This window comes from Scyliorhinus torazame, chromosome 31 (genome assembly GCF_047496885.1).
Source record: "Scyliorhinus torazame isolate Kashiwa2021f chromosome 31, sScyTor2.1, whole genome shotgun sequence".
NCBI classification, from domain to species: Eukaryota; Metazoa; Chordata; class Chondrichthyes; order Carcharhiniformes; family Scyliorhinidae; genus Scyliorhinus; species Scyliorhinus torazame.
The window spans coordinates 12,235,549-12,249,999 of record NC_092737.1 but is presented as its reverse complement, the minus strand read 5'-3'; the positions used below and the strand labels follow the sequence as shown (position 1 = coordinate 12,249,999).

Here is a 14,451-nt window from a genome sequence, read left to right as displayed (position 1 = left end):
CAGTGCGGACTGAGGCAGTGAAGATGGGCAGAGCAGTAAACTCCTGGTTAACAGTGGGTCAGTGCCGTCTGAGGCAGTGAAGATCGGCAGTGCAGTAAACCCCTGGTTAACAGGTCAGTGCGGTCTGAGGCAGTGAAGATCGGCAGTGCAGTAAACCCCTGGTGAACAGGTCAGTGCGGTCTGAGGCAGTGAAGATCGGCAGTGCAGTAAACCCCTGGTTAACAGGTCAGTGCGGTCTGAGGCAGTGAAGATCGGCAGTGCAGTAAACTCCTGGTTAACAGGTCAGTGCGGACTGAGGCAGTGAAGATCGGCAGTGCAGTAAACTCCTGGTTAACAGTGGGTCAGTGCGGTCTGAGGCAGTGAAGGTCGGCAGTGCAGTAAACCCCTGGTGAACAGGTCAGTGCGGTCTGAGGCAGTGAAGATCGGCAGTGCAGTAAACTCCTGGTTAACTGTGGGTCAGTGCGGTCTGAGGCAGTGAAGATCGGCAGTGCAGTAAACTCCTGGTTAACTGTGGGTCAGTGCGGTCTGAGGCAGTGAAGATGGGCAGAGCAGTAAACTCCTGGTTAACAGGTCAGTGCGGTCGGAGGCAGTGAAGATCGGCAGTGCAGTAAACCCCTGGTTAACAGGTCAGTGCGGTCTGAGGCAGTGAAGATCGGCAGTGCAGTAAACTCCTGGTGAACAGGTCAGTGCGGTCTGAGGCAGTGAAGATCGGCAGTGCAGTAAACTCCTGGTTAACAGTGGGTCAGTGCGGACTGAGGCAGTGAAGATCGGCAGTGCAGTAAACCCCTGGTTAACAGGTCAGTGCGGTCTGAGGCTGTGAAGATCGGCAGTGCAGTAAACTCCTGGTTAACAGTGGGTCAGTGCGGACTGAGGCAGTGAAGATCGGCAGTGCAGTAAACTCCTGGTTAACAGGTCAGTGCGGTCTGAGGCTGTGAAGATCGGCAGTGCAGTAAACTCCTGGTTAACAGGTCAGTGCGGTCTGAGGCAGTGAAGATCGGCAGTGCAGTAAACTCCTGGTTAACAGTGGGTCAGTGCGGACTGAGGCAGTGAAGATGGGCAGTGCAGTAAACTCCTGGTTAACAGTGGGTCAGTGCGGTCTGAGGCAGTGAAGATCGGCAGTGCAGTAAACCCCTGGTTAACAGGTCAGTGCGGTCTGAGGCAGTGAAGATCGGAAGTGCAGTAAACACCTGGTTAACAGGTCAGTGCGGTCTGAGGCAGTGAAGATCGGCAGTGCAGTAAACCCCTGGTGAACAGGTCAGTGCGGTCTGAGGCAGTGAAGATCGGCAGTGCAGTAAACCCCTGGTTAACAGGTCAGTGCGGTCTGAGGCTGTGAAGATCGGCAGTGCAGTAAACTGGTTAACAGGTCAGTGCGGACTGAGGCAGTGAAGATCGGCAGTGCAGTAAACTCCTGGTTAACAGTGGGTCAGTGCGGTCTGAGGCAGTGAAGATCGGCAGTGCAGTAAACTCCTGGTTAACAGGTCAGTGCGGTCTGAGGCAGTGAAGATCGGCAGTGCAGTAAAATCCTGGTTAACAGTGGGTCAGTGCGGTCTGAGGCAGCGAAGATTGGCAGTGCAGTAAACTCCTGGTTAACAGGTCAGTGCGGTCTGAGGCAGTGAAGATCGGCAGTGCAGTAAACCCCTGGTGAACAGGTCAGTGCGGTCTGAGGCAGTGAAGATCGGCAGTGCAGTAAACTCCTGTTTAACAGGTCAGTGCGGACTGAGGCAGTGACCCCACAGCAACTTCCCACAACGGGCCAATGTTGGGGTTATCCAAAAGCTGCTGTCTGATTCGCCGGTAACGTTGTGGAAACAATACCTCACCTCAAACCACCTCCTCCGTTTGCGATCCTTTTGCCTCGCTCAAGGAACCCACTCGCCTCGCTCAAGGAACCCACAAGGTACCCACTCGCCTCGCTCAAGGTACCCACTCGCCTCGCTCAAGGTACCCACTCGCCTCGCTCAAGGTACCCACTCGCCTCGCTCAAGGTACCCACTCGCCTCGCTCAAGGTACCCACTCGCCTCGCTCAAGGTACCCACTCGCCTCGCTCAAGGTACCCACTCGCCTCGCTCAAGGTACCCACTCGCCTCGCTCAAGGTACCCACTCGCCTCGCTCAAGGTACCCACTCGCCTCGCTCAAGGTACCCACTCGCCTCGCTCAAGGTACCCACTCGCCTCGCTCAAGGTACCCACTCGCCTCGCTCAAGGTACCCACTCGCCTCGCTCAAGGTACCCACTCAGCTGGTCGCAGGGATTAAACCTGGTCAGAACACACGTCAATACTCCTGTTACAGAGATCCTAGGCTGCCCAGCGACACAGAAGGCTCTCACACAAGGGGAGGGGGGCAAGGTGAAAGGATCGCAAACGGGGGAGGTGGTTTGAGGGGAGGTATTGTTTCCATAACGTTACCGGCCAATCAGACAGCAGCTTTTGGATAACCCCAAATTACTGGCATTTCTCGCCTGTGGTATCATCACAACTGCAAGAACTGCCAGGGTTAATGAAGTGTCTAGAGTAGCCACCAGAGGGAGCTACAGTCACAAGTATATAAGGCAGTGATGCTGAGCCTTGTGGGAGAGAGTAGTGCTGTAGTTAGCCAGAGAGACAGAAGTATTGATAGTGTGAGTAAGTGCAGATCATAGTTTATACCAGTATTAAGATTAGCTGGATGAGTGTAATTTAAATGTTGACAATCAACTGTGAATTCTTTAGGAGTACGTGTCAAATCCAAATGAGTGGTGTTGATAAATTTATAACTTTGTTTAAGTTAAAGCTATTTTGTGGTCTGTGTGAACACTACGCCAACCATCCTGAATTAAGCAACACAAAGAACACCACTTCGCCCTCATATTGTGCCCCTACCTTTGCGTATCGTAAGCTTCCAGGTCTCTCGGCGTGTACATTGTACTGCAGGATCCTTTCACAGATGTTATCCATGGCGTCCGTGAGCCGTGTCTCCCTATCAGACCAGAGAGAGAGTCACTGAGTGTGAACACTCACCACCATTATGACGGAACTCCATGGAGCCAGCCCGCAGAGGGCAGCGTCATTAGGCCGTGACCAAAAAACAGATTACTGTCTCACTCTGGCCTCGGAAAGCAAATTCGCTCTTAAAATCTGTCCCTGCTCCCCCGCCCCCCTCCCACGGCTCTACTTTCTCCCTCTCCCGAAGGTGCTGACTATATCTGGGGTCCAATTTCCAAAATGACACAAATCCTAAACCAGCATATTTAAGAGAGTGACAAGAACATGGGATTTGTTTATTTGTTATCCCAGGGAGTGGTCGAGTTAGTCAAGAGGGATGTGTTCAAGGGGAAAGATATACGAGGGGGAAAAGGATAGAAGAGCGTTCCGAAGGGGGAAGAGATGAAGGACGTTCCGTTTTGTGTGTGTGGGCGTTGGGAAAGTGTGCCTGAAGGGGCGCATTATCGAACATCAGGAAGCAAGCACGTTCAAAAGGAGGCAGTTACCCCGGAGAAGCTGCCTAGCAGGGCCACAAAACAAACGGATGGAACTTGTTTTAATTGCTGCTGGAGGTGGGGGGGGGGTCCTGTTAATTGTAGAACCACATCAGCAGGAGGTAACAAAGAAGAACAATACAGCACAGGAACAGGCCCTTCGGCCCTCGAAGCCTGTACCGGTCATGTTGATACCACTGTAGCCATCTGGGATGGCCACTTACAATAAGAAAAATGGGCAATGTAAGGTTCAGGCAGGCTCAGAGCCTGAATGTATATTTGTGAGCGAAGAATCCAGACAGCATCGAAACCCCCAACCGATTATCATTTTGATGGCCCATCTCCGTAAGACAAAAGACTGATACTCGAGTAACTGATGCAATCCCACACATTTCGGCGCCACTCCCTGTACCCAGGAAGCATCATCAACAGGGTCAATGACCGCTTAGGACACGCCCGGCCATCAAGGCACCCGCCCCTTTATTGGCTCAAATCAAATACAGTGATCAAGAGCGACCCATTTAATGGTGTCCAAACCGAAGAACCGCCCAAAAGAGCGCGAAACTCCCCAAGGATAAAGAGAGAGACCACCATGCGTTCGATCTCTATTGGACCTGGCGCTCCAGCAACGTCCACCGCCCAATCGCAGCACCACCAGAAGCAAGTTCAAGTTCAACGCCCGCTACCAGACGGATGAGCCCAGCTGAGCAGCAGTTACTTCTCCAGACCCAGTGGATCCAGATTCGAGCAAAGGCTACTGTTCCTCTGACCTAAGCCGGGTGCCCGAAGTTAAGTACAGGTTGTCTTAGTTGTTAGGTTTAACTAGTAGTGTTTATGTTGCATGATAATTGTGTGTAAATAAAGTACCCTTGACCTTGAACTAACTAACTGGTGTTTGGCTCTTTGATCGATAGCCGGTTGAAACTTGTGGTGGTATCATTCGATACCTGCCGACTCTGAGCAATACAATATCGATATCCAAAGAAGCGCAACCGTATTGATTGCCATATTTCTAGCAGGTAAAAAAGGCAACACCAACCTTGGTCAAAACCCTCAGCACTTCCTCGTGCCGTATCCCTCATACCCGTCCTATCCATGCATTTGTCGCGATGCCTTTTGAATGCCGTTAATGTATCTGCTAAAGGTTAGGGTTCTTGAACTCCCACTTTCCCATATCCCTTAATTCTCGGAGACCAAAAATCCAACAATCGCAGGCTTAAATGCTTTAAACGATGGAGCACCCAGCAATCCCTAGGGTGGAAAATGTCAACGATTCACAACGCTTCGAGTGAATAAATTTCTCCTCTGCTCCATCCCAAATGAGAACGAGGAGAGCGGCGAGGACGCCGGATAAAAGAGTGCGAGGAGAGCGGCGGGGACACAGGATAAAAGAGCGTGAGGAGAGCGGCGGGGTCACAGGATAAAAGAGCGCGAGGACACAGGATAAAAGAGCGCGAGGAGAGCGGCGGGGACACAGGATAAAAGAGCGCGAGGAGAGCGGCGGAGACACAGTGAAAGAGTGCGAGAAGAGCGGCAGGGACACAGGATAAAAGAGCGCGAGGAGAGCAGCCTAAAACAGCGCAAGGAGAGCGGCGGGGACACAGTGAAAGAGCGCGAGGAGAGCGGCGGGGACACAGTGAAAGAGCGCGAGGAGAGCGGCGGGGACACAGTGAAAGAGCGCGAGGAGAGCGGCGGGGACACAGTGAAAGAGCGCGAGGAGAGCGGCGGGGACACAGTGAAAGAGCGCGAGGAGAGCGGCGGGGACACAGTGAAAGAGCGCGAGGAGAGCGGCGGGGACACAGTGAAAGAGCGCGAGGAGAGCGGCGGGGACACAGTGAAAGAGCGCGAGGAGAGCGGCGGGGACACAGTGAAAGAGCGCGAGGAGAGCGGCGGGGACACAGTGAAAGAGCGCGAGGAGAGCGGCGGGGACACAGTGAAAGAGCGCGAGGAGAGCGGCGGGGATACAGTGAAAGAGCGCGAGGAGAGCGGCGGGGATACAGTGAAAGAGCGCGAGGAGAGCGGCGGGGACACAGTGAAAGAGCGCGAGGAGAGCGGCGGGGACACAGTGAAAGAGCGCGAGGAGAGCGGCGGGGACACAGTGAAAGAGCGCGAGGAGAGCGGCGGGGATACAGTGAAAGAGCGCGAGGAGAGCGGCGGGGATACAGTGAAAGAGCGCGAGGAGAGTGACGGGTACACAGTGAAAGAGCGCGAGGAGGGCGGCGGGGACACAGGATAAAAGAGCGCGAGGAGAGCGCGGGGACACAGGATAAAAGAGCGCGAGGAGAGCGGCGGGGACACAGGATAAAAGAGCGCGAGGACACAGGATAAAAGAGCGCGAGGAGAGCGGCGGAGACACAGTGAAAGAGCGCGAGGACACAGTGAAAGAGGACGAGGAGAGCGGCGGGGACACAATGAAAGAACGCGAGGAGAGCGGCGGGGACACAGGATAAAAGAGCGTGAGGAGAGCGGCGGAGACTCAGTGAAAGAGCGTGAGGAGAGCGGCGGGGACACAGGATAAAAGAGCGCGAGGAGAGCGGCGGGGACACAGGATAAAAGAGCGCGAGGAGAGCGGCGGGGACACAGGATAAAAGAGCGCGAGGAGAGCGGCGGGGACACAGGATAAAAGAGCGCGAGGAGAGCGGCGGGGACACAGGATAAAAGAGCGCGAGGAGAGCGGCGGGGACACAGCTGCCGGAGAAGCGGCCTTCAGATTTTCGGTGGGGGCAGTGGCTAGGGGTCTGATGGGAAGGTAAGTTTACCTCTTTAAAAAAAACTTACCTTGAAGAGTGACCTGACAGCAAAGCAGTGACCTGATTGGCTGGTAAGGAAAGTGCTCCAATTAGCAGTAGCTGGGAGAAATTGAACTCTTCGTGTGTTGGTAAGTATTGTGATTAGTAAGTAAAATCTTTATTGCTTTCACTTATGGATTATTTGATATATTTGTAATCAGTTAAGGTAAAGTGTAAAAATGGCAGGAGATTCCAGACACGTGTTATGCTCCTAGTGCTCAATATGGGAGGTCAGGGACGCGGCCGATGCCCCTGACTCCTTCATGTGCTGGAAGTGTGTCCAGCTGCAGGTCCTGTTAGACCGCATGATGGCTCTAGAGCTGCGGATGGACTCACTTTGGAGCATCCGCGATGCTGAGGTCGTGGATAGCACGTTCAGTGAGTTGGTCACACCGCAGGTTAGGATTGGTGAGGGAGACAGGGAATGGGTGACCAAAAGGCAGAGAAAGAGCAGGAAGGCAGTGCAGGTGTCCCCTGCGGGCATCTCCTTCCAAAACAGGTATACCGTTTTGGATACTGTAGGGGGAGATGACTCACCAGGGGACGGCAGTAGTAGCCAGGCTCATGGCACCGTGGCTGGCTCTGCTGCACGGAAGGGCGGGAAAAAGACTGGCAGGGCTACAGTCATAGGGGATTCAATCGTAAGGGGAGTAGACAGACATTTCTGTGGTCGAAAACAAGACTCCCGAATGGTATGTTGCCTCCCGTGTGCACGGGTCAGGGATGTCTCAGATCGGCTGCAGGACATACTGAAGGGGGAGGGTGAACAGCCAGTTGTCGTGGTGCATATAGGCACCAACGATATAGGTAAAAAAACGGGATGAGGTCCTACAATCAGAATTTGGGGAGTTAGGAGACAAGTTAAAAAGTAGGACCTCAAAGGTAGTAATCTCAGGATTGCTACCAGTGCCACGAGACAGTCAGAGTAGAAATTCAAGAATAGTCAGAATGAATACGTGGCTTGAGAGATGGTGCAGGAGGGAGGGGTTCAGATTTTTGGGACATTGGAACCAGTTCTGGGGGCGGTGGGACCATTACAAATCGGATGGTCTACACCTGGGCAAGACTGGAACCAATGTCCTAGGGCGTGCTTTTGCGAACACTATTGGGGAGGTTTTAAACTAATGTGGCAGGGGGATGTGAACCAGATTAAGAAGTTAGAGGTCAGTAAAGAGGTAGCAACTAAAGCCAGTAAGGTACTAGATAAACCCAATGTGACTAAAGGGAAGTGTAGACAGGGAAGAGATGAAGAATGCAAAGGAACAGGTGATCTGAGGTGCATTTGTTTTAATGCGAGAAGTGCAGCAGGTAAAGCAGATGAACTTAGGGCTTGGATTAGTACCTGGGAATAAGATGTTATTGGTATTACTGAGACTTGGTTGAGGGAAGGGCAAGACTGGCAACTAAATATCCCAGGGTGTAGATGCTTCAGGAGGGATAGAGGGGGAGATAAAAGGGGTGGAGGAGTTGCATTACTGGTCAGAGATGATATCACAGCTGTGCTAAAGGAGGGCACGATGGGACTTCCGGTTATGGCGATGCGGAGCTAAGCCGCACATTTCGGCGGCTCCCGCTAGAACAGACTTTTGGGCTCTCCGGAGGAGCCCCAACGGAAAGTTTTTGATCGATTCCCGTGTGGGAAGGTGAGAGTAAGGTCCCCCTTCCGTCATGTATAGAGGGGACTAGAAGTGGAGCGGCGGAAAAAGAGGCTTTGGAGCAGCGGCAGAAACGAGGGGGAAAAAACAAGATGGCGGAGATCGAGCAGCATGGGGGCCGGACCAGCAGGGGTTTCTCAGGCGCTGCGTGGAGGAGCTTAAAAAGGAAGTGCTGGCGCCAATGCTGTTGGCGATCGAGGGGCTGAAGGAGAACCAGAAGGCCCAGGAGGTAGAGCTCCGGAGGGACAAAACCAACGAGAACGAGGATGAGATCTTGGGCCTGGCGGTGAAGATGGAGGCACACGAGGCGCTGCACAAGAGGTGGGCCGAGAGATTAGAGGTACTGGAGAACAGGTCGAGGAGGAAGAATCTCCGGATTCTGGGTCTCCCTGAAGGAGTGGAGGGGGCCGATGCCGGGGCGTATGTGAGCACGATGCTCCATTCACTGATGGGTGCGGAGGCCTCTCCGAGCCCCCTGGAGCTAGAAGGGGCTCACCGGGTCCTGGCGAGGAGACCCAAGGCCGGCGAGCCGCCAAGGGCGATATAAGGGACGAAATAGCTGGGGCCTTAACAGATATCTTTGCAGCATCCTTGAGCACGGGTGAGGTCCCGGAGGACTGGAGAATTGCTAATGTTGTCCCTTTGTTTAAGGGTAGCAGGGATAATCCAGGGAATTATAGACCTGTGAGCTTGACGTCAGTGGTAGGCAAACTGTTGGAGATGATACTGGGGGATAGGATCTATTCACATTTGGAAGAAAATAGATTTATCAGTGATAGGCAGCATGGTTTTGTGCAGGGAAGGTCATGTCTTGCAAACCTAATAGAATTCTTTGAGGAAGTGACAAAGTTAATTGATGAGGGAAGTGCTTTAGATGTCATCTACATGGACTTCAGTAAGGCATTTGATAAAGTTTCCCATGGCAGATTGATGGAAAAAGTGAAGTCGCATGGGGTTCAGGGTGTACTAGCTAGATGGATAAAGAACTAGCTGGGCAACAGGAGACAGAGAGTAGTGGTGGAAGGGAGTGTCTCAAAATGGAGAAAGGTGACTAGTGGTGTTCCACAGGGATCCGTGATTGGGCCACTGTTGTTTGTGATATACATAAAATGATCTGGATGGAGGTATAGGTGTGATTAGCAAGTTTGCAGATGATACTAAGATTGGTGGAGTTGCAGATAGCGAGGAGGACTGTCAGAGAATACAGCAAAATAGACAGATTGGAGAGTTGGGCAGAGAAATGGCAGATGGAGTTCAATCCAGGCAAATGCGAGGTGATGCATTTTGGAAGATCTAATTCAAGAGCGGACTATACGGTCAATGGAAGAGTCCTGGGGAAAATTGATGTACAGAGAGATCTGGGCGTTCAGGTCCATTGTACCCTGAAGGTGGCAACGCAGGTCGATAGAGTGGTCAAGAAGGCATACGGCATGCTTTCCTTCATCGGACAGGGTATTGAGCACAAGAGTCGGCAGGTCATGTTACAGTTGTATAGGACTTTGGTTAGGCCACATTTGGAATACTGCGTGCAGTTCTGGTCGCCACATTACCAGAAGGATGTGGATGCTTTAGAGAGGGTGAAGAGGAGGTTCACCAGGATGTTGCCTGGTATGGAGGATGCTAGCTATGAAGAAAGATTGAGTAGATTAGGATTGTTTTCGTTGGAAAGACGGAGGTTGAGGGGGGACCTGATTGAGGTCTACAAAATTGAGAGGTATGGACAGGGTGAATAACAAGCTTTTTCCAAGAGTGGGGGTGCCAATTACAAGGGGTCACGATTTCAAGGTGAGAGGGGGAAAGTTTAAGGGAGATGTGCGTGGAAAGTTTTTTACGCAGAGGGTGGTGGGGGCCTGGAACGCTTTGCGAGCGGAGGTGGTAGAGGCGGGCATGATAGCATCATTCAAGATGCATCTAGACAGATATATGAACGGGCGGGGAATAGAGGGAAGTAGATCCTTGGAAAATTGGCGATAGGTTTAGATAAAGGATCTGGATCGGCGCAGGCTGGGAGGGCCGAAGGGCCTGTTCCTGTGTTGTAATTTTCTTTGTTCAAACGATCATCACTTTACCCAGTGTTCTAGGTTCCCCCGACCAGTAGAAACAACCTGTCAGCTGGCTGTCCTATCACGGCCCAGACGTTGGCTGGGAATCAAACCCAGTCTGGGGTGTTGATACCGCAGATGCCTGATCACCAGGCACTCGCAAACTATAAGGTGTGCTTTGGGAGAAATGGTCTAGAGGACTGAAAACGCATCGAGTAACTGGGGCTACAGGGCTCCAGAGATTATTGCGCCGTACTTACGATGTGTTGTACTTTATCTTTCTCTTGCGTTTCCCATTGTCCAGCACTTCCCCGAGCTCCAACACTTCCTTGGAACGTTTAGTCTTATCCAGTGCCGTCTGCAGCTCCACCGTCAGGAACTTGCACACTTCTCACACACACACACACAAGAGACAGAAAGGAGAGTTAGGAACCATGCAATGGCGCCGTTCCAGGCTGCTTATCACCCTTCTCCCGAGATCGTGCTTTCGGTTTCCAAAATGCATCCCTGATGCACTCACAGCTCAGGGTCTCCCACTGCTGACCGCACAAGGAGTGCGGGTCCCCTGCAAAGGGGGCAATTAAAACACATTTGGAGCTTCGCAAGATGAACCCCACATATTCCTGACACTCACCATCCCTCCGCCTCACAACTAAAGCATTGAATCAACATGGATCCCTCGCTTGGGAAAATTACTCTCAAGACATAGAAAAAAAAAATTCATTTTATTCTTCAGAACAGAATTATTGTGGACAGCATGGCGGGTGAGGGCGGTCCCCCACAGAGCTTGATCCTGGGCCTGAAAACTGCTTCTGCTTCAGAGAGGTAAAAGACCCATTCTGTGGTTTATTGATTAGTGCGGCACTCCCTCAGTACTGACCCTCTGACAGTGCAGCACTCCCTCAGTACTGACCCTCTGACAGTGCGGCTCTCCCTCAGTACTGACCCACTGACAGTGCGGCACTCCCTCAGTACTGACCCTCTGACAGTGCGGCACTCCCTCAGTACTGACCCTCTGACAGTGCGGCACTCCCTCAGTACTGACCCTCTGACAGTGCTGCACTCCCTCAGTACCGACCCTCTGACAGTGCGGCACTCCCTCAGTACTGACTCTCTGACAGTGCGGCACTCCCTCAGTAGTGACTCTCTGACAGTGCGGCACTCCCTCAGTACTGACCCTCTGACAGTGCGGCACTCCCTCAGTACTGACCCTCTGACAGTGCTGCACTCCCCCAGTACTGACCCACTGACAGTGCGGCACTCCCTCAGTACTGACCCTCTGACAGTGCAGCACTCCCTCAGTACTGACCCTCTGACAGTGCGGCTCTCCCTCAGTACTGACCCACTGACAGTGCGGCACTCCCTCAGTACTGACCCTCTGACAGTGCGGCACTCCCTCAGTACTGACCCTCTGACAGTGCGGCACTCCCTCAGTACTGACCCTCTGACAGTGCTGCACTCCCTCAGTACCGACCCTCTGACAGTGCGGCACTCCCTCAGTACTGACTCTCTGACAGTGCGGCACTCCCTCAGTACTGACCCTCTGACAGTGCTGCACTCCCTCAGTACTGACCCTCTGACAGTGCTGCACTCCCTCAGTACTGACCCTCTGACAGTGCGGCACTCCCTCAGTACTGACTTTCTGACAGTGCAGCACTCCCTCAGTACTGGCCCTCTGACAGTGCGGCACTCCCTCAGTACTGACCCTCTGACAGTGCGGCACTCCCTCAGTACTGACCCTCTGACAGTGCGGCACTCCCTCAGTACTGACTTTCTGACAGTACGGCACTCCCTCAGTACTGTCCCTCTGACAGTGCGGCACTCCCTCAGTACTGACCCTCTGACAGTGCGGCACTCCCTCAGTACTGACTTTCTGACAGTGCAGCACTCCCTCAGTACTGGCCCTCTGACAGTGCGGCACTCCCTCAGTACTGACCCTGACAGTGCGGCACTCCCTCAGTACTGACCCTCCGACAGTGCGGCACTCCCTCAGTACTGACCCTCCGACAGTGCGGCACTCCCTCAGTACTGACCCTCCGGCAGTGCGGCACTCCCTCAGTACTGCCCCTCCGACAGTGCGGCACTCCCTCAGTACTGACCCTCCGACAGTGCGGCACTCCCTCAGTACTGACCCTCCGGCAGTGCGGCACTCCCTCAGTACTGCCCCTCTGACAGTGCGGCACTCCCTCAGTACTGACCCTCTGACAGTGCAGCACTCCCTCAGTACTGACCCTCTGACAGTGCAGCACTCCCTCAGTACTGACCCTCTGACAGTGCGGCTCTCCCTCAGTACTGACCCACTGACAGTGCGGCACTCCCTCAGTACTGACCCTCTGACAGTGCGGCACTCCCTCAGTACTGACCCTCTGACAGTGCGGCACTCCCTCAGTACTGACCCTCTGACAGTGCAGCACTCCCTCAGTACTGACCCTCTGACAGTGCAGCACTCCCTCAGTACTGACCCTCTGGCAGTGCAGCACTCCCTCAGTACTGACCCTCTGACAGTGGGGCACTCACTCAGTGACCATCAGGTGGGACCCACTGGTCCGCCGCCATTTTGGGAAGGTCAGTTGCTCGGGGCAACCAGCTCTGAGCTTTAATCCCCTCACCCCCCCCGCGCGGATCGCACCCTTTGAACTGCCGCAGGAGTGGCCTGCACATACAGAGGGCCAGGATCGGCCTCATCTCTCCCCCCAACTACTTGACACCTTCGCATTTGGTGGGCAGCCTCTCGGCGTCCCCGTCCTCCGCTGCCGCTCCGCCGGCGAGCAGCGGAATAAGAAACACGAACACCGACCGCAGCATCTTCCCCCCCGCCGAACCCCAGGTCGAGCTGGCAGGCGGCAGCCAATCACCGGGCCGCGAGCACGTGACCCGCCCGCGGCGACCAATCACCGGGCGCGCCCCACCTGACCCCGCCAACGGCGGCCAATCAGCGAGCGCGGCGGTTGCCTTCCTCTCCCCCTCCACACCCCACGTGGACGGGCGCTCTCCACCCCAGGCCAATCATGCTGCTCCCCCCTCCCCACGTGGGGCGCATGCCGGCGCATGCGCCGTCGAGCCGCGCCCCGCTCTCCTCCTCCTACTTCCCCATTGGCTGCTGCTTCAGTTTGAATCTCCCGCCCTGCTGGGCAAGTGGGTGGGGCCCTGTTTCAACCCGGAAGTAGTGCAATTTTGTGTTCAAACATTAACCCCCTGAAAGATGCAGTTTTAAAACAATTTCATTTTCACTGCCCTTCATTATTTTGAAACTTTTGAGTTATTGAATGATCCAGGTTCAGAAATAGAAACTTCACCTGGCTCAGTGGGCCTGGGTACGGTTTGGTTCTTTCAGAGGTTCGGTGCAGACTCGAAGGGCCGAATGGCCTTCTGTACTGTAGAATCATAGAATTTACAGTGCAGAAGGAGGCCATTTGGCCCATCGAGTCTGCACCGGCTCTTGGATAGAGCACCCTATCCCCACAACCCCACCCAACACTAAGGCCAATTTTGGACACTAAGGGCAATTTATCATGGCCAATCCACCTAACCTGCGGTGTCCCGCAGGGTTCAGTGTTGGGGCCACAGCTGTTCTCTTTATCTATTAACGATCTAGATGACGGGACTGGGGGCATTCTGGCTAAGTTTGCCGATGATACAAAGATAGGTGGAGGGGCAGGTAGAATGGAGGAGGTGGGGAGGCTGAAGAAAGATTTAGACAGTTTAGGAGAGTGGTCCAAGAAATGGCTGATGAAATTCAACGTGGGCAAGTGCGAGGTCTTGCACTTTGGAAAAAAGAATAGAGGCATGGACTATTTTCTAAACGGTGACAAAATTCATAATGCTGAAGTGCAAAGGGACTTGGGAGTCCTAGTCCAGGATTCTCTAAAGGTAAACTTGCAGGTTGAGTCTGTAATTAAGAAAGCAAATGCAATGTTGTCATTCATCTCAAGAGGCTTGGAATATAAAAGCAGGGATGTACTTCTGAAGCTTTATAAAGCATTAGTTAGGCCCCATTTAGAATACTGTGAGCAATTTTGGGCCCCACACCTCAGGAAGGACATACTGGCACTGGAGCGGGTCCAGCGGAGATTCACACGGATGATCCCAGGAATGGTAGGCCTAACATACGATGAACGTCTGAGGATCCTGGGATTATATTCATTGGAGTTTAGGAGGTTGAGGGGAGATCTAATAGAAACTTACAAGATAATGAATGGCTTAGATAGGGTGGATGTAGGGAAGTTGTTTCCATTAGCAGGGGAGACTAGGACCCGGGGGCACAGCCTTAGAATAAAAGGGAGTCACTTTAGAACAGAGATGAGGAGAAATTTCTTCAGCCAGAGAGTGGTGGGTCTGTGGAATTCATTGCCACAGAGGGCGGTGGAGGCCGGGACGTTGAGTGTCTTTAAGACAGAAGTTGATAAATTCTTGATTTCTCGAGGAATTAAGGGCTATGGAGAGAGAGCGGGTAAATGGAGTTGAAATCAGCCATGATTGAATGGCGGAGTGGACTCGATGGGCTGAAT

At 53.3% G+C, this 14,451-nt stretch overlaps 1 protein-coding gene across 1 annotated transcript in view; it reads right to left on the bottom strand.

Annotated features, from left to right (window-relative positions):
- cnpy4 (canopy FGF signaling regulator 4) overlaps positions 1-12,806 on the bottom strand; it is a 34,056-nt gene extending 21,250 nt beyond the window's left edge. The window contains exons 1-3 of the mRNA XM_072493339.1: positions 12,652-12,806; positions 10,204-10,330; positions 2,862-2,958 (exon numbers count right to left, since the gene is read on the bottom strand). Of these exons, the coding sequence (XP_072349440.1) occupies positions 2,862-2,958; positions 10,204-10,330; positions 12,652-12,748 (321 nt within the window). The 5' untranslated portion in view covers positions 12,749-12,806. The remainder of the gene's footprint in view (positions 1-2,861; positions 2,959-10,203; positions 10,331-12,651) is intronic.
- Between the last annotated feature and the right edge of the window lie 1,645 nt (positions 12,807-14,451).